Source organism: Rana temporaria, chromosome 2, assembly GCF_905171775.1.
Source record: "Rana temporaria chromosome 2, aRanTem1.1, whole genome shotgun sequence".
In the NCBI taxonomy this organism is placed as follows: domain Eukaryota; kingdom Metazoa; phylum Chordata; class Amphibia; order Anura; family Ranidae; genus Rana; species Rana temporaria.
In genome coordinates, this window is record NC_053490.1 from 198,171,746 (window position 1) to 198,192,345 (window position 20,600).

The following is a 20,600-nucleotide window of genomic DNA, read 5'->3' on the forward strand; positions in this document are numbered from 1 at the left end:
CTACAGTGGGCGGTGGGATCTTCTCCCTGCACCAGCTTTCACAATAAAACAAAAAACAAAAAAAAACAGTATGGCCACGCAGGGCTCCGCCCACTTGGCCGCATCATTCATAGTTTTCTGTGAATACAGACTACAAGTACCGTCAGCGATTGCAGCCGATGGCTTGTAGTTCAATGAACCAAGAGGGCATTGGTACGCACTCTGGTACAGTAAAACCTTGATTTAACAGTAACTTGGTTTGAGAGCGTTTTGCAAGACAAGCAACATTTTTTAATACATTTTGACTTGATATACAAGCGATGTCTTGATATACAAGTAGCGTCATGTTACAACTGAGTATAGAAGAGAGGCGCCTCCAAGTGTACCAATATGGTTACATTTAATGAAGGTACAATATATTGCTACACTTGGAGGTGCCTCTCTTCTATAATCTGTAGCTCCTTCTGGATTTTGCTTCTAATCCCCTTGTAGAGGCTTCCATTTGTGGATGGACATTTTATGGTTACACAACCTATCACATTGCTATAATCTTTTTATATGGACTATAAACTGAAAGATTTATGAATAAATAGTTGTGGAACGAATCATCTGAGTTTCCATTACTTCTTATGGGGAGATTTGCTTTGATATACAAGTGCTTTGGATTACAAACATTTCAGGAACGAATTATGCTCGCAATCCAAGGTTTTACTGTATTTCATTGATTCTTCTGGCTACTAGACAACTACCTGTCCATACGAGGTATGGGCAGAGAGAAATATTGAGAGTCTGCAGGAGCCAGAGACTATGCACTTGCGATCTGCTGATTGTGGATCCAATGCTCTGCAGGCTCCTTGGAAAAATAAATAAATAAATATGTACAATTTTTTTTTTTTTTAAAAGGTGAACTTAGCCTTTAAAGCGGAGGTTCACACAAAAAGCCTTGAGAGAACCTCCGCTTTTTGGATCCCTCCCCCCTCCGGTGACACATTAGGCACCTTTCAGGGGGGAGGGGGGTGCAGATACCTGTCTGACACAGGTATTTGCACCACTTCCGGGTCTGATCCCCGCGGGGAATCCAGCCTGTGATGTCACTCCCCCCGCTGTCTTCTGGGAAACACTGTTCCCAGGAGAGAGTGGGGACCAGTGACAGCGCGCCGCGATCCTCGCGCAGTAGGGAATCGGGCAGTGAAGCCGTCAGGCTTCACTTCCTGATTCCCTCACAGAGGATGGTGGCGGAAGCAGCCGAGGACCGAGCGATTGCTCAGCCGAGGCTGCTGACATTGTGGGTGCGCTGGACAGGTAAGTGTCCATTTTTTAGCTGCTGACTTAAAAAAAAAAAAAAAAATAAATAAAAAAAAATTTGGCGGAACCTCTGCTTTAAATTCATCTTTTGCACCTTGTTACACCTGTATTCCCCCCAGCAAACTTGTAGTTCATTGAATCTTGTTCCAGCTCTCCAAAATGACATACATACATACATGTATATATATATATTTGAACCGCATCCAATGGGGTTGATTTACTAAGGGCAAATAGACAGTTCACTTTGCAATGGAATTTTCCCCAGGGCTTAGTGAATTTGATGAAGCTCTATTGTCTTCCATCAGCCAATTACGTTCAAGCAAAAATTCTATTTTTTTTTCCTTGCAGTTGATTGGGTATTATTTTTAAAGTAAAATTTCACCACATTCACTAAGCTCTGGGGAAAATTCTCTTGCAAATTGGACAAGGTAATTGGTATTTAATCCATCTCAGTGAGGGCTCCTACTATGTTACCAAGGCAGTTACTCTCGGAGATGGCTCAGGGATCAGCAATTGGGTCTCTAAGGGCACAAGCTTTCAGAAAAATCATCATTACTTAAAGTGGAGTGAATCTCAAAATTTGGAGTGAGATTTGAGGTCACTGCTGTGCTGCTCCATGTTCTCCTTGCTGGAGACTGAAATGAGAAAGCAAAGCTCTGTTTCTATCAAGGAATAGTGCCCCATCATTGGCATTGGTGGGAGGAAGAGTGCCCCGTCATTGGTATTGGTGGGACGAATAGTGCCCCGTCATTGGTATTGGTGGGACGAATAGTGCCCCGTCATTGGCATTGGTGGGACGAATAGTGCCCCGTCATTGGCATTGGTGGGACGAATAGTGCCCCGTCATTGGCATTGGTGGGACGAATAGTGCCCCGTCATTGGCATTGGTGGGACGAATAGTGCCCCGTCATTGGCATTGGTGGGACGAATAGTGCCCCGTCATTGGCATTGGTGGGACGAATAGTGCCCCGTCATTGGCATTGGTGGGACGAATAGTGCCCCGTCATTGGCATTGGTGGGACGAATAGTGCCCCGTCATTGGCATTGGTGGGACGAATAGTGCCCAGCCATTGGCATTGGTGGGACGAATAGTGCCCCGCCATTGGCATTGGTGGGACGAATAGTGCCCCGCCATTGGCATTGGTGGGACGAATAGTGCCCCGTCATTGGCATTGGTGGGACGAATAGTGCCCCGTCATTGGCATTGGTGGGACGAATAGTGCCCCGTCATTGGCATTGGTGGGACGAATAGTGCCCCGTCATTGGCATTGGTGGGACGAATAGTGCCCCGTCATTGGCATTGGTGGGACGAATAGTGCCCCGTCATTGGCATTGGTGGGACGAATAGTGCCCCGTCATTGGCATTGGTGGGACGAATAGTGCCCCGTCATTGGCATTGGTGGGACGAATAGTGCCCCGTCATTGGCATTGGTGGGACGAATAGTGCCCCGTCATTGGCATTGGTGGGACGAATAGTGCCCCGTCATTGGCATTGGTGGGACGAATAGTGCCCAGCCATTGGCATTGGTGGGACGAATAGTGCCCCGCCATTGGCATTGGTGGGACGAATAGTGCCCCGTCATTGGCATTGGTGGGACGAATAGTGCCCCGCCATTGGCATTGGTGGGACGAATAGTGCCCCGTCATTGGCATTGGTGGGACGAATAGTGCCCCATCACTGGCATTGGTGGGACGAATAGTGCCTCATCATTGGTATTGGCGGGACGAATAGTTTTACATAAATAACTAAAAGCTGATCACTGTAAGTACCCATGTCAGTGTTTATGCAGAACTAACCCCTCCTATACTTTCCAGCCAAGGAAGCTGACATTTGGCCTCTGTTTGCTCTTCGGTGTTCATGTGATTATTTATGGCATCAGCCAATTAATCGATTGGTTGAGAACACAAGAACTGTGACAGTTATCATTTATGCAATGCCTTGAGTGTAACCGTTTTGGGAAACTGCTCCACTTTAAAATGGTTTGTCGCAGCCCTCTAACTGGAAAGCTTCGTCTGGTAAAGGAAGAGGAAAAACAACTGACTTACTGGCCGGATCAGCAGGTGAAAAAAAAATAAAATAAAACGAATGCAGACATTAAATTTAAGAATTAAAATGCAATATATTAAATATATAAATATTATTTATTTTTGGATTAAAAAACATTTTAACTACACGAGTTTTACAGTCTTGCTATCCTAGGTATTAAAGGCAATGAACAACTGTCACATGAACAACTGTTAAGTGAGACCGTACATAACAGATGGCCTACAGCTGTTTTATAAAAAATGCCAACACTGCTACTCTTTCTGGTGTCTAGGTCACATTATGCATGCATTTGCAGATCCACATTGATACCACAGGTCCCTAGATCATAAGTTATGCTTCAAATTAACAGCTGCTCATTCAAACTGAAGGACCATCAATATGTGGCTAACCCAAGTAAAAGAATGATTAAATCACGCCATCGGACACGGACTCCTGTATATAACTGCATACACTGAGTCAGCTAAATAGATGGAAAAGTAACTACTGTAAGTGTATTTACACTCCAAGAATGAATCGCACCCAAGCCTGACAAATCTGGGTCCACACCCAGCAGACAGTTAAAGGGAACCTATTCTTAGAACAATATAGAGGCTGCCACTGCCAAACTCCTTTTGAAAACACTAGCCGTCTGTCTCCGGTTTTAATACTTTGAGTCACATGCCCGGAATAAGGATGCAGCCACTGCAGCACAGTGGCTAGCACTTCCGCCTACTAGCAGTAGGGTCCTGGGGCACCATCTACCTGGATTCTGCATGTTGTCCCTATGACTGTGTGGATTTCCCCTGGGTACCCTGGGTTCCTCCCACACTCAAAATGCTGCTAGGTTAATTGGCTCCTGTCTAAATTGGCCCTAGTATGTGTATGTATGAATGTGAGTTAGGGACCTTAAATTGTAAGCTCCTTGAGGGCAGGGACTGATGTGAATGTATAATATATACTGTATATGTAAATTACTGATGTTATAGAAGTACCTGTAATAAGTAAAGTCATATTAAAATCAGAACCTCTGATCGCCGTAATTGTTCCAAGTTGTTGACAGAGTACTGAACCCAATAGAGATCGCAGGAGCTGCAGTCTCCATTCAACTTTCCTTAAAGCGAAGTTCCAGTATATATATATATATATATATATATATATATATATATATATATATATATATATATATATATATATATATAGTTTGACAAATTTGCTTGGAATCTAGGAGCCAGCTAAAAAAGTTAGGAGCCATAAAAAGCGCCCCATCCCGACAAGCTTGCGCGCAGAAGCGAACACATACGTGAGCAGCGCCCGCATATGTAAACGGTGTTCAAACCACACATGTGAGGTATTGCCGCGATTGGTAGAGCGAGAGCAATAATTCTAGCCCTAGACCTCCTCTGTAACTCAAAACATGCAACCTGTAGATTTTTTTTAAACGTCTCCTATGAAGATTTTAAAGGGTAAAAGTTTGTCGGCATTCCACGAGCGGACGCAATTTTGAAGCGTGACATGTTGGGTATGAATTTACTCGGCGTAACATTATCTTTCACAATATTAAAAAAAAATAGGGATAACTTTACTGTTGTCTTATTTTTTAATTAAAAAAAGTGTAATTTTTCCCCAAAAAAAGTGCGCTTGTAAGACCGCTGCGCAAATACGGCGTGACAGAAAGTATTGCAACGATCGCCATTTTATTCTCTAGGGTGTTAGGATAAAAAATATATATAATGTTTGGGGGTTCTAATTAGAGGGAAGAAGATGACAGTGAAAATAGTGTAAAATTACATTAGAATTGCTGTTTAACTTGTAATGCTTAACTTGTAATACCAACGGCCACCACCAGATGGCGCCAGCTCACATCTGGTGGTAATAACTTGTAATACCAACGGCTCACCACCAGATGGCACCAGCTTACCACCAAGCCAAGTCGCCAGGACCCTATTTCTAGTCACCATGGCGACCTGGCGATCGGGATTTGTCGAGCCCTGTATATATATATATATATATATATATATATATATATTATAATATAAACACACACACACACACTAGGGGTAATTTACGAAAGGCAGATCCACTTTGCACTGCAAGTGCACATGAAATTGCACTTGTAAGTGCAGTCACTGTAGATTTGAGGGGATGCTCTAAAGTGAGGGGACGTTCTGCTGATTTAATCATCGAATCATGTGCATTTATTTTATTTTCCTTGCATGTCCCCCTCAGATCTAGCGACTGCCCTTCCAAGTGCACTTGTAGTGCAAAGTAGATTTTCCTTTAGTGAATAACCCCCAATATATGTTTGGGGGTTCCAAGTAATTTTCTAGCAAAAAAAAATACTGGATTTTAACTTTGTAAGAAACAAATGTCAGAAAAAGGTTTAGTTTTTAAGACTACTTTCACACTGAGGCGTTTTTCGGGCGCTAAAGGGATAAAAATAGCACCTGTAAAGCGCCTGAAAAACGCCTCCCCTGCAGCCCCAGTGTGCAAGCCGGAGTGCTTTCACACTGGAGCGGTGTGCTTGCAGGACGGTAGAAAAAGTCCTGCAAGCAGCATCTTTTGGGCGGTGCGAGAGCACTGTATACACCGCCCCTGCCATTGAAGCCAATAGCCACCGCTGCCGAAGGGCCTGCAAAGCGCTTCGGCAGCAGCGCTTTGCGGGCGCTATTTACCCTTTATTCAGCCGCTAGCGTGTGTTAAAAGCACCGCTTTTACAGCAGTAAAGCCCAGCTAAAATGAGTGGCACTTTACTGCTAACGCCCCGCCCCAGTGTGAAAGTAGCCAAGTGGTTAAACTTCCCTTATTTACACACAGAAGTTCGTTCCTTTAAACCAGGGGTCATCAACCTCCAGACCACGGACCAGTACTGGTCTGTATCCTGTTGTCGAGTGGGCCGCAATCGGAGCAGGAGGTGAGCCCTGTCACGGACCGCAGTATAGTTAGCAGCCTGTATGTATTCTGCCATTTCTCCAGAGTGGCCGACAATGTCAGCCTATTAGCAAGGCAGGGGGGGGGGGGGGCGGCTACAGATCGTGACAGAGAGCGAGAGCTGCCAAACTTATATTAACAAGCGGGCGATTCCGAAATTCCATGCAGGTAGTGTCCTGGTTGAGGCCTAAACCGAAGAGCTCAGTACTGCAAGGAGAGAGTGCTAACTACGGACTTTCAACATCTCAAAGAACTTTAGACATGGCTACATCCGAGAATGTGCCAGAATTACACAACTATGAGATTCCAAGAATCTGTGTTTTTAGAGTTTCCATGATATGCATTGCAATATGTTTAGGACATTAAAGGAGAAGTATGGTCAAAGATGTTTTGGCTATACTTCTCTTTAGAGTCAGTTCACACTAGGGCGACACGACTTCCAGCGCGACTTTCAGAGGCGACTCCGACACGACTTGAGCATGAACCACAGGGCGATCTGGGGCGATTTACAACACGACTTGAAGTCATCTCCAGGACAGGAGACTTTCCAGTGGCCAATCAAACAACAGTCAGCTCTAGGGGAGGGAGGGGTTGGGAGAGGTTTGCCTGAGAAATGTATGTTATCTTCCTGGAAAGTCGCTTCAGTTAAGACAGTGATCAGACTTGGAGGCGACTTCCATTGATATCAATGGGTACAAATCGCCTACAAGTCGGATTGAAGTAGTACAGGAACTTCTTTTGAAGTCAGAGCGACTCGAGTCGTGTGTATTAAAACCGCTCCCATTCACTTGCATTGTTTTTCTCGACAGCGCGACTTGGGACGACTTGAGGCGACTTCAAGTCGGATCCCAAGTCGCCCCAGTGTGAACCGGCTCTTAGGGTCACAGGAGTTCACTTACTTTACAAAGTGTTTCAGGGGTCCAAGCAGCCTCTTCATCAGGGCTTGACTGGCAACAATGTAAACATGCCTGAAGTGAACTGGACATACCAAGCTGCTAATAGGGCCTGTGCTTGTATTTCACACCATTGTTGGTCCAGTTCACTTCTGGCATGTCCACATCACTGCCAGTCCAGCCCAGATGAAGGGGGTGCTTGAGCCCCCCAAAACCATTGGCTTCTTTTGAGGATTGTTCCCCTGACTTTTACTAGAATACAGTTGTATCTGGACCTCTTAGCAGTGGTGTAGCACTTCAATTTTAATTCCTATTATATAAACATTGCATAGTATTACATAGATAATAGAGACTCCTTATATAAAACACTACACAGTAGTATACAGGTTGTAAAATCTCCCTGTAATACACTGCCTTACATAGATAGTAGGGCCTCCCTATATAAAACACAGCACTATTACATAGATAGTAGATCCTCTATATAAAATGCTACACTGTATTACATACGGTAGATAGTAAGGCCTCCCTATATAAAACACAGCACTATTACATAGATAGCAGATCTTCTCTATATAAAACGCTACACTGTATTACATAGATAGTAGAGCCTCTCTATATAAAACACAGTACTATCTATGTAATACAGTGCAGCGTTTTATATAGAGAGGATCTACTATCTGTAATACAGTGCTGTGTTTTATATAGAGAGGCTCTACTGTATTACAGATAGTAGAGCCTCTCTATATATAACACAGCACTGTATTACATAGATAGTAGAGCCTCCCTATATAAAAGACATCACTATTACATAGACATTTCTCACATAACAGTCCTGTTTTTGGTAGCTGGACCAGACCAAATGAAGTCTTTTGGACTCTCCACCAGCACCATCTCCTCACTGCAGTTCCAAACTCTGCCCGCACTATAGAAATCAAAAATCCAGTCTCACTTCTCCAGCTGCATAAAAAACACACACACACACACACACACACACACAACCCTGGACAGTGGTAGTAAAACACATCTGTAACAATTGCTGAAAGTAGACAGAGGTGGGAACACCACCAGAGTACCCTCACTGATAGAGGCTTTAGAAACCAGTGGATGAATGGATATTCTGACCGCCATCCAGCCAAAACAGAAATATCCAGTCTGGTTGGATGTTCTCTTTAACACAGGTCTAAATTAAGGGCTAAAATATCCTATGTTTGTGAGACTTCACAAGTTCTTTTTAATTCTGCAGCTTTCTTTAAAAATCTTGGTGATCCTGCCCTAAAGTTCTTGTTCAGGCACTTCCTGTTACAGGGTGACAACCAGGGGTCAAGTCCTGGGGAAAAAAGTGTGGGAACTCCCACCCAAAATCCACTCCCCCACCAAAAAAAAAAAAATGATACGCTCATATGCATATATATTTCACAGAAAATACAGTGCAACATTTATTGTAAAGTGCCAGTTTGCAAAAACAAAATAAGTTAACTTGTCAAACTAACAGAATAATCACCACAATGGGTGATGATCTTTCCCTTGCAGGGAATTTCTAACACATATATCCCCTTATATATTTACTTACAGTTCTGAAGACTTGCTCAACTTGAGTTGAAGACTTGGCTCATCCTTGAGTCAACAATCAGTGCTGTGCTGGCCTCAGGGTGCTGGCCGTGCTGGTCTCAGTACAGGCACCCCCCTTGGTGCCGAACCCCCAAGTACAGAGACTCCCAGTAGTACAGACACCCCCCTTACAGACCTCAGAACAGCAATACACAGTGCGGTGTGTGTCCTGCGCTCGTGGGCTCCTCCTTCTCTGTGGATGTAAACAGAGAGGAAGGGGAGGTAGCTTTGTTCCGCTCCGCTGAGGGACACAGACGTGGCGTGCCTTGCAACCAGGGGCGTACCTAGAGCATTTGGCACCCGGGGTGGATCCTATATCTGGCACCTCCCCCCCCCCACGGTAAAATGTAAAAAACACCCCACTGTGCCCCCTGTATCCTTAAATATCTCTTTGTCACTACTGTGTACCCCCTCTCCACAACTGCATCACTGGACCCCTTACATTACACAGCACTCTGGACCCCTTTACATTACACAGCACCCTGCACCTCTGGACCCCTTTACATTACACAGCACCTCTGGACCCCTTTACATTACACAGCACCCTGCACCTCTGAACCCCTTTACATTACACAGCACCCTGCACCTCTGGACCCCTTTACATTACACAGCCCCCTGCATCACTGGCCCCCTTTACATTACACAGCACCCTGTACCACTGGACCCCTTTACATTACACAGCACCCTGCACCCCTTACATTACACAGCACCCTGCACCTCTGAACCCCTTACATTACACAGCCCCCTGTACCACTGGACCCCTTTACATTACACAGCACCCTGCACCCCTTACATTACACAGCACCCTGCACCTCTGAACCCCTTACATTACACAGCCCCCTGTACCACTGGACCCCTTTACAATACACAGCCCCTGCATCTCTGAACCCCTTACATTACACAGCACCCTGCATCACTGGACCCCTTTACATTACACTGCACCCTGCACCTCTGAACCCCTTACATTACACTGCACCCTGCACCCCCTTATATTACACAGCATCCTGCACTTCTGGACCCCTTACATTACACTGCACCCTGCACCCCCTTATATTGCACAGCACCCTGCACTTCTGGACCCCTTTACATTACACAGGACCTTGCACCTAAGGCCCTTTTTCGTTACACCTCGGCTCATATGATCAGCGCGTGCTGCTCACACAGCACTTGTAGACTACATGGAGGAGGGGGAAGCGGCTTTACTCTGCTCGGCTGTGTGAGACAGTCACAGCCGAGACTTATCAGAGCCGCAGCGCAGCCACGAGAAAAGGGGATTGTTGCAGCAGATGATGGGAAGGAAGAAGTTAAAACAAGAGATAGACTGTTGTTGGCAAGGAGATAGAGAGGGGGGGTAGAGAGAGAGGGGGGGGATAGAGAGGGAGGGAGGGGAAAGAGGGGGGAGAGAGAGGGGGGAGGAGAGGGGGGGAGAGAGAGGGAGAGAGGGGGGGAGGAGAGAGAGAGAGAGAGAGAGAGAGAGAGAGAGAGAGAGAGAGAGGGGGGGGAGAGAGGGGGGAGAGAGAGGGAGAGAGGGGGGAGGAGAGGGGGGGAGAGAGAGGGAGAGAGGGGGGAGGAGAGAGAGAGAGAGAGAGAGGGGGGGGAGAGAGGGGGGAGAGAGAGGGAGAGAGGGGGGAGGAGAGGGGGGGAGAGAGAGGGAGAGAGGGGGGAGGAGAGAGAGAGAGAGAGAGAGAGAGAGAGGGGGGGAGAGAGGGGGGAGAGAGAGGGAGAGAGGGGGGAGGAGAGGGGGGGAGAGAGAGGGAGAGAGGGGGGAGGGGAGAGAGAGAGAGAGAGAGAGGGGGGGGAGAGAGGGCAGGGTCTGGTCAGTGGAAGTGCTCACTTGGAATGGTTCCCATGGGCTGGCTCACTGGTTTCTTTAGCAGATTGTCAGCGTGGCTGCTTGTTTTTAATCTTCCCGCCCACCTCCCCTTCACAAACAAGAACACATGAGGGACGGGACTCGGGAGAAGTCTGAGGCTGCTTGTGACAGACATGCTGGAGGTGGATTGGATGAGCACACAGGAGGGGCGGAACTCGGGAGAGGTGAGTGTTTGTTGTGACTGACGACATGATCTCGATCTCAGAGCGGAAGGGAGGGGAGGGGTGGCTGCAGCTGGACAGTGAGTGTTCACACATCAGAGCGGGAGCGCCGGGTTTTGTTCTGGAAACAGCTGAGAGCCGCAAGCGCGCACGCGGGGGCTGCCGCTGCCTGACACATAACAGTTGACTGTCACGGTTCTGCTCGAGTCCTGCAAAGGGAACGACGTTCCCGCTGTGAAATAAGTGCAGGGACGTCGTTCCCACGCGTTCCCGCAGGACTCGAGCCCTGGTGACAACGCTCTGTTCCTGTCTCCTAATGGTGCAGGTGCTGTAGCCTTCTCTTGAAGCACCCAGGCAGCAGCCACTGGTGTGCATGCATGTAGATTAGCCCTCAAAATTTCCCCTCGAATACTCGCATTCTGCAAGTGCAAAATCGTTTCTGGCAAGGAGCTGGGAGTGGGGAGGGGGGGAGTGCGGGTACCGCCGGCATGCGGGGATTGATCGGGAGCCGTTCTACCATCGATAGAACCCCGGGAAAGAGAAATGCAGCGGGATTACATAGCTGATAGCCCGCTGTTACAGCTGACTTTACATTGCAGCTCCCTCCGCTCCGCTCGCGGTTACACACAGCCCCGCCTCCTTGCCCCCGTGCCTGTATCATATAGACAGAACACGTCCCAGCATTGGACTGCATTCTGTCAATCTGATACAGGCACGGGGTCAGGAGGCAGGGCTGTGTGTAACCGCGAGCGGAGCGGAGGGAGCTGCTATGTAAAGTCAGCTGTAACAGCGGGTTATCAGCTACGTAATCCCGCTGCTTTTCTCTTCCCCAGGATGATCGATGGGAGAACGGCTCCCAATCAATCCCTGCATGCCGGCGGTACCCGCGCTCCACCCTCCCACTCCCAGCTCCTCTTTCCCTGGGGCAATCCTCTGCACAGGTGAGCAGAGGCTACAATCGTGGGCACAGTGCGTAAAGGCTGCAATGGTGGGCACAGTGCGTAAAGGCTGCAATGGTGGGCACAGTGCGTAAAGGCTGCAATGGTGGGCACAGTGGGCAGAGGCTGCAATGGTGGGAACAGAGGCTGCAATGGTGGGCAGAGGCTGCTATGGTGGGCACAGTGGGCAGAGGCTGCAATGGTGGGCAGAGGCTGCAATGGTGGGAACAGAGGCTGCAATGGTGGGCACAGTGGGCAGAGGCTGCAATGGTGGGCACAGTGCGTAAAGGCTGCAATGGTGGGCACAGTGGGCAGAGGCTGCAATGGTGGGAACAGAGGCTGCAATGGTGGGCAAAGGCTGCTATGGTGGGCACAGTGGGCAGAGGCTGCAATGGTGGGCAGAGGCTGCAATGGTGGGAACAGAGGCTGCAATGGTGGGAACAGTGGGCAGAGGCTGCAATGGTGGGCACAGTGGGCAGAGGCTGCAATGGTGGGCACAGTGGGCAGAGGCTGCAATGGTTGGCACAGGCTGCAATGGTGGGCACAGTGGGCAGAGGCTGCAATGGTGGGCAGAGGCTGCAATGGTGGGCACAGTAGGCAGAGGCTGCAATGGAGGGCACAGTGGGCAGAGGCTGCAATGGTGGGCACAGGTGTGGCTGCACTGATAAAGTTTGTAACTTAATTTGGCATAAAACATGCAAGTGTCATTTCATGAGATAATTTAAGGGCATGTTTAGGGGCAGAATTAGGGGTGGTGCAGGGTAGGGATTGGTTGGGTCAACTGGTGGCGAGTAACCCTTAAGGCCTGGCTAGTAGCGCAGGACTTGAAATTTTGAGCCCTGGATTAGACTATGAAAAATGGACTGTGATCTCTCCCTTTGGACAAGCAGATGCAAGAAAATGTGTGTCCATTTCCTTCCTAGCTCACTGAACGGATTTGCTCCTGGGTCTGGTTTGTAGATGTGACCACATACAGACAGACGCACATTTGGATAAGGATTACATCGGTTTGTTTCCCTCTATCACGAGATGGAGGGGGAAAAAGGGAACCTACACAGATGACATATAAATATGTTTCCGTTCTCATCCAACTCATAAGGGAATCAGTCCCAGGCAGGGCAGAATGCAGGAAGCCTGTTTGTATATTGTATGATCAGCCATAGCGTCTTCAATCTTTTAGATCTACCACCAACCAACTATATTGTTTAAGGACCTGCCTGATTTCACATTGAAGTGGTTGTAATCCTCAGACATGAAATATGAACAAAGCTGATCCCTCTATAGTGTGTACTTGCCTCAATCCATAGTATAAGTGCTAATTCTGTCTGATGCTTAATTCCTCTGCTATCCGCATGAATCACTTTGGACAATTGTTCTTGACACCAAGAGAAAAAAGGTGACAGGGGAGGGACCTCCAGCTGATTGACAGCCTCAGCTCTGTTCTTGTGTGCAGGGGGGGGGTGTCTCTTCCCTCCAATCAGCTGTCAGACCTCTCCTCACTAAGCTCTGCAGAGTGCAATTTCAGGTCTCCGCTCCCTTTTTCTCAACTCTCAGACAAGCTTTATAAATTCAGCACTTTGAATGGCTATAGAGATGAGAATACGGCAGATAAACAGGTACAACTTATGTAGGAGGATTTGTTTAATCTCTGTGTATTACCTGATGCCAGTCACTTCAATGGGTATATGTAAGGCTTACAACCACTTTAATTATGATTTGTATAGGTTGGTGGTCATACTACATAGTTTTAGTAAATTTAAACAACAATCTTCGCTTACATGGTTTTTCGTTCAGTCCAGTGGTTTTCCGGCATGCTCGTGCGACAGAAATCGGTCGTGGGGTGGGCTTCTGTCAAACAAGGACCTGTACAAACACAAGCCGAATGTTGGCCCAAATCCACTGTACCAGCTGATTTCAGCCAATATTTGGCCCATGTGTACTAAACCCAGGACCCTGCATTTACTATATCTGGTCTCTTACAACTAGGGTTGTCCCAATACCACTTTTTTAGGACTGAGTACAAGTACCGATACTTTTTTTCATGTACTCGCCGATACCGATACTTTTTTTTAAATGTGTCCCCAAATGCAGCCATGTCCCCCCACAAATGCAGCCATGTCCCCCCCATATCCAGCCATGTCCCCCCATATCCAGCCATGTCCCCCCCCATATCCAGCCATGTCCCCCCCATATCCAGCCATGTCCCCCCATATCCAGCCATGTCCCCCCCATATCCAGCCATGTCCCCCCCCATATCCAGCCATGTCCCCCCATATCCAGCCATGTCCCCCCCCATATCCAGCCATGTCCCCCCCCATATCCAGCCATGTCCCCCCATATCCAGCCATGTCCCCCCCATATCCAGCCATGTCCCCCCCCATATCCAGCCATGTCCCCCCATATCCAGCCATGTCCCCCCCCATATCCAGCCATGTCCCCCCCATATCCAGCCATGTCCCCCCCATATCCAGCCATGTCCCCCCCATATCCAGCCATGTCCCCCCCATATCTAGCCATGTCCCCCCATATCCAGCCATGTCCCCCCCCCATATCCAGCCATGTCCCCCCCCATATCCAGCCATGTCCCCCCCCATATCCAGCCATGTCCCCCCCCATATCCAGCCATGTCTCCCCTTATGCAGCCATGTCCCCGCCATATCCCGCCATGTCCCCCCATATGCAGCCATGTCCCCCCCATATCCAGCAATGTCCCCCCCCATATCCAGCCATGTCCCCCCCCCCATATCCAGCCATGTCCCCCCCCCATATCCAGCCATGTCCCCCCATATGCAGCCATGTCCCCCCATATGCAGCCAATCCATGTCCCCCCCCCATATCCAGCCAATCCATGTCCCCCTCATATATGCAGCCATGTCCCCCTTACCTGCAGGCTGCCGCGCCGCCGCTTGGTTAATACGGGCGGGGAACATTACAACTTTCATTTGAATAGCTGTAGTGTTTCCCGCCGCGCTGCGTATAGACACTCCCCCTTGCTCGGGATTGGACAGTTCACCCGAGCATGGGGGAGTGTCTATACGCGGCGCGAAACACTACAGCTATTCAAATGAAAGCTGTAATGTTCCCCGCCCGTATTAACCAAGCGGGGATGCGGCGTAGCGGCGGGGGGGGGCCCCCCGAGTATCGGATGAGGCATCGGGGGCATTTGCGGGAGTACGAGTACTCCCGCAAATACTCGGAATCGGTCCCGATACTAGTATCGGGACAACCCTACTTACAATACACAGAACATGGAAATGCTTGTAGGAGGAGATTTCATTCTCCTCTGACTGTCCTATGAGGCTGCATGACCCCTGACCCTGTGTCTGGACAGTACTGGCTGGCCCTATGCTGATGAATTGGGGACTGTGGAAGAAGGGGAGGATCAGAGAAGACCGGATCAAACAGCCTTAATCCAATTTATAACCAATCAGGCAGACCCTTTCACTAAATACTTGTTGGCAGATCTAAAGCTGTACACATACTATACCATCTGATTGTACAATCTCCTTGAGGCCCCTTTCACACAACCATTCCAATCAGGTTCCACCGTCATTTTTTAAGGCTGACCTGATGGGTTCTTGCTGCGTTTTCAATGGTAAAGTGCGTTTTTGGTGCAGTTTGCCAAATATGCACAAAAAAAAACGCAGCAAGCAGGATTTTTAACACCGATTCAAAAGGATAAATTCTAATTCATGATATTAATTATATAATAAATATGGATTTTCTTTTTTAAAACCTGTCAATTTCGGTGCACCACTTATTGTAAAATTGCCTTTAGATCTACCAACAAGTATGTCGTGCCAGGGTCTTCTTGGCTGGATACGGATTGATGGGCTAGTTCAGTTTGGACTTCATATTACATAGTTTTAGTAAATCTGAAGCTTGACACACACATTACAATCTGATTGTACAATCCCCAACAAGTATGTAGTGCCAGGGTCTTCTTGGTTGGATACGGATTGATTGGCTAGTTCAGGTAGAACTTCATATTACATAGTTATGGTAAATCTACAGCTCACCATCCACATTCCAATCTGATTGTACAAGTATGTAGTGCCAGGGCCTGCCTGATTGGCTAGGTGCTGCCTTTTGGTAGGTTGTAGCATGTATGGTGACATAGAAATGCTTTACCTGCAGTATCCCAGATGGAGATGTTGTAGGGTCCCCACTGTTTGAGGTAGAAGGCTCCCCCCACAGTGCTGACTGTTTCCTGGAACTTCCTCTCCATGTACCTGTGTAGTAAGGAGGTCTTCCCCACATTCATGTCCCCCAGGAGGACCACCTTCAGGTCTGGCTTCTTCATCGTCCTGCCAATCAGATGTCTCCACTGAGCCCAAGCTGCAGCTCAGATCCCCTCTCCCTACACTCCCACACACAGCATTGCAGCGCCGCCTCCGGCTCAGGTGCCGTCCAACCAACCAGCGAACACTTCGAGGAAACTTTTGCTAACTTGGCAAAACAAGGAAGCAGCGCAGGAAGTCGGGGCTCTGCTTCAGGCCCCGCCCCAACATGAACCGTGACTCCTCCTCGGCCCTTGGCTCCTCCCAGACTGGTCGCAGCATATTAGTGAGCAGTAGGTGAGCCGCTGTGTAGATAGTCAGAGCTGTAGCGCGCATGCGTGGTGTGTGCGAGCGCGAGCGAGGGAGCGATGACATAAGAGCAGGAAATGACAGTGCGTTCTCGTCTTTCAGGTGACTCAGGCAGCCGTGTGATGTGAGGAGGGAGGGGGCGGTACCCGGAACACATTAGTCTTCTCGTTCTCTCGGCCGATACTGACGGAGGGTCGAAGCAGTCAGCAGAAGCCCCCTCACCCGCCAACATGGCCACGTTTATCTCGGTGCCGCTAAAGAAGTCGTCCGAAGTGGACCTGGTGAAGCCGCTGTCTAAGTTCATCCAGAACACGTACCCGGCCGGGGAGGAGCAGGCCGAATACTGCCGGGCGGTAGACGAGCTGAACAAGCTGAGGAAGAGCGCGGTGGGCAGGCCGCTAGATAAACATGAGAGCTCGCTGGAGACCGTCATGCGTTACTACGACCAGCTGAGCTCCATCGAGCCCAAGTTCCCGTTCTCTGAGGGCCAGCTGTGCCTCACCTTCACCTGGAAAGACGCCTTTGATAAGGGCTCCCTGTTCGGCGGATCTGTCAAGCTAGGCCTTGCCAGCCTGGGCTATGAGAAGACCTGTGTCCTCTTCAACGTCGGGGCCCTGGCCAGCCAGATCGCTTCTGAGCAGAACCTGGACAACGATGAAGCCCTAAAGGCCGCCTCCAGGTACTACCAAGTGGCCAGCGGGGCCTTCGCCCACATCAAAGACACTGTGCTGTCCGCCCTCAGCCGGGACCCCACCGTAGACATCTCCCCAGACACCGTGGGCACCCTCAGCGTCATCATGCTGGCCCAGGCCCAGGAGGTCTTCTTCTTAAAGGCCACCCGAGACAAGATGAAAGACGCCATCATCGCCAAACTGGCCAACCAGGCAGCCGACTTCTACGGTGATGCCTACAAGCAGTGCCAGTACAAAGACGCTCTGCCCAAAGAGGTGTACCCGGTGCTGGCCGCCAAGCACTGCATCATGCAGGCCTACGCCGAGTACCACCAGTCCGTCATGGCCAAACAGCAGAAGAAGTTCGGAGAGGAGATCGGCAGGCTGCAGCACGCCGCCGACCTGGTCAAAACCGTCAATTCCAGGTACGACGAATACGTTAGCGTCAAAGATCTGTCCGACAAAATACAGCGCGCTCTCACCGCTGCGAAAAAAGACAACGACTTCATTTACCACGACAGGGTGCCCGATTTAAAAGACCTGGAGCCTGTGGGCAAAGCGGCACTGGTCAAGCCAACGCCTGTCGCAGTCCCTCTGAGTCAGAAGTACACCGATCTCTTTGAAAAAATGGTACCGCTAGCTGTCCAGCAGTCTTTGAGTATATATAACCAGAGAAGGGGCGATCTAATCAACACCACCATTGCCAGAATGAGAGATGCCACGACCTTGTGTAACGGCGTTCTTGCCTCTCTGAATCTTCCGGCAGCCATCGAAGATATGTCTGGTGACACTGTACCCCAATCAATTCTACAAAAGTCCAAAGCAGTCATTGAGCAGGGTGGCATTCAGACTATTGACCAGCTGATCAGAGACCTACCCGAGCTTCTGCAGAGAAATAGAGAAATTCTGGATGAGTCGCTCAAGTTTTTGGATGAAGAAGAAGTGACGGATAATGACTTAAAATCCAAGTTCAAGGAAAGATGGCAGAGAACACCTTCTACTGAGCTCTATAAACCCCTGAGAGTCGAGGGCAGCAATCTCCGTAACGTGTTGGACAAAGCCATCAACGCTGACGCTGTTGTGAAAGAGCGCTACCAGTCTCAGAGAGAAGCCATAGCCATATTATGTAAGCCTGAAGCTGAGCTCAATGCTGCCATCCCATCTGCAAACCCTGCAAAAACTATGCAAGGCAGCGAAGTGGTGAACACCTTGAAGTCCTTGTTGGCCCAGCTGGATGAGATAAAGAAGGAAAGGGAGCAGCTTGAAAATGACATTAAATCGGTCAACTTTGACATGGCAACCAAATTTCTCACCGCTCTGGCACAGGATGGTGCCATTAATGAAGAGGCTTTATCTGTGACCGAACTCGATCGGATCTACGGAGGCTACACTGACAGAGTACAGAGAAACCTGACTAAACAAGAGGAAATAATCAGCAATATCCAAGTTTCCCACCAGGAGTTTTCCAAAATGAAACAATCAAACGGCGAAGCTAATCTGAGAGAAGAGGTCCTGAAGAAATTGGCAGCAGGGCATGACAGCTACGTGGAACTTGTTGCTAACCTGAGAGAAGGAACCAAGTTCTACAACGACCTTACAGAAATTTTGCTGAAGTTCCAAGGCAAGTGCAGTGATATTGTTTTCGCCCGAAAGACTGAAAGAGATGAGTTGCTGAAAGATTTGCAGCAAAGCATTGCCAGAGAGCCAAGTGCGCCATCTATGCCGGCAGTACCAAGTTATCAAAATGCTGCCTCTTCAACTCCTGTTGCTGCTGCTATTGGTACATCAAGTATGCCAACTCCGGCACCAAGGACTGTCTATCCTGCTAAACAACCTCCACCGCGTCCTCCTCCACCTTCAGCCCCCGCAAGTGTCCCTGTTAGTGCAGCACAGAATGTTGCTCCTCCATTCGCAAATGCCCCAGCTCCAGTGCCCTCGCAGCCTGTTTCCGGCACCGTTCCATCACAGGCACAGGGTCCCCCATTTGCAACCTACCCCGGATATTCAGGGTATTATGGAATGCCCATGCCTGGCTATAATCCATACATGTATGGCCAAACCATGCCTCCTTATCTATACCAACCACAGTCAGGTCAGGCACCTTATCCAACGCAGCAGGCTGGCTTCCCAATGCAACAGCCACCTTATTACCAGCCACCTCAGTAGGAAGCGTGGAGACCTAAATGCTTGTAAACTGAAAGTCCCTTTCAGTTGCAGTAAGTGCACTGTGCAATTATATCCAACTCCCCTAATTTCTGGATTTTCTGACCTGTTTGAGTTAATCTTCTGATTGCACTAAGCTGTTTTTGCCTGCCCATTTGCAAATGCGTGATCAGAATGCAAACCAACGTAGTTTTGCCTGGCAAAAATGACCTCCTTGCACTGATAAGGGGGTTCTTTGATGATGTGCAAATCTCCCCAGTAACACTATGCTCTTTCAAATATAAAATGGGGTTGGGAGTTATCTATATTTTTTTTTTTTCTTTTTCTCTGTTTTTACTTTTCATTTTCTTTATGGTTTAGTTATTGTATGCTATTTTTGTCTATTAATCAAAAGCCTTGTAAATCATTATAATGAGAAATAAATCTAAAAAAGCACAGCATTGTTTGCAGATGCTAGTTTAAGGTTGATTGTTCTGTTTTAGTTTATAAAACCTATGACTTTATTTCCAGATGTGTTTTTTTTTTTTTTTCCATTTTATTTCTTAGTGATTTATGTAGATATCTTAGCAATTTAGAAACCCTGTAACAGTAAAATATAGTTAAAGGAGTTCTCTGAGCTAAAACTTTTAACCCCCGCTGTAAAACTATACAAAATAAACCTTCATTTACCTGCCTACGATCCCCCGTTGTTCTGATATCGCCGTCCCGGTCTCTTCCACTTCCTGGGGGTCGGTGACTCACAGTGCGCCCAGCCTATCAGCGGCCGCAGCGAGTCACCGACCCCCAGGAAGTGGAAGAGACCGGGACCGGAGAACGGGACAGCGATTTCGGAACAACGGGGGATCGTAGGCAGGTAAGTGAAGGTTTATTTTGTATAGTTTTACAGCCCGGGCACAGCGGGGGTTAAAAGTTTTAGCTCAGAGAACTCCTTTAAAGGGGTTGTAATAAATGGTGTGTGTGTGTTGTGTGTTTGTTTTTTTTTTTTTTTTCTAAAATGGTTTATTTTTTAAGCTAGTGCATTGTTGGTTCACTTACATTTTCTTTGATTTCCCTTCTAAATGTTTTTTTTCTTTGTTTGAATTTCTCACTTCCTGTTTCTCCTCAGTAAGCTTTCCACCATCATCCGAGCGGTGGTTAGTCATCCAGAACAGCTTACTGAGGAGGATCAGGAAGTGAGAAATTCAGACAAAGAAAACAAAGAGAAAAAAAAAACATTTAGAAGGGAAATGGAAGGAAAAGGTAAGTGAACCAACAATGCACTAGCTTAAAGGAACCTATTTAGAAAATAAAAACAAACCTTTACAACCCCTTTTTAAGCACTAATGTAGATAGTGTGACACTGCAACTGCTGTATTTCCCCCCCCAAAAGTTGCAAGTAAATTTTTTGCACTTTCTCCACAGCTTAGTACATGGGCCAAATGTCAGATGGCATTGGCCAGTTCAATAGAAACTGCCTGGCATATGGT

The 20,600-nt window shown here is 48.2% G+C and overlaps 2 protein-coding genes across 2 annotated transcripts in view; one reads left to right on the top strand and one right to left on the bottom strand.

The window, feature by feature from the left end:
* The window catches only part of RAB20 (RAB20, member RAS oncogene family), a 49,031-nt gene extending 32,795 nt beyond the window's left edge, over nucleotides 1-16,236 (bottom strand). The window contains exon 1 of the mRNA XM_040336210.1: nucleotides 15,843-16,236. Within this exon, the coding sequence (XP_040192144.1) occupies nucleotides 15,843-16,014 (172 nt within the window). The 5' untranslated portion in view covers nucleotides 16,015-16,236. The remainder of the gene's footprint in view (nucleotides 1-15,842) is intronic.
* A 94-nt stretch (nucleotides 16,237-16,330) lies between these two features.
* On the top strand, nucleotides 16,331-19,596 carry LOC120926370 (programmed cell death 6 interacting protein). The gene has a single exon (XM_040336211.1). The coding sequence runs from the start codon at nucleotides 16,531-16,533 to the stop codon at nucleotides 19,135-19,137; it is 2,607 nt and encodes an 868-aa protein (XP_040192145.1). The 5' UTR covers nucleotides 16,331-16,530; the 3' UTR covers nucleotides 19,138-19,596.
* Nucleotides 19,597-20,600: the final 1,004 nt, after the last annotated feature.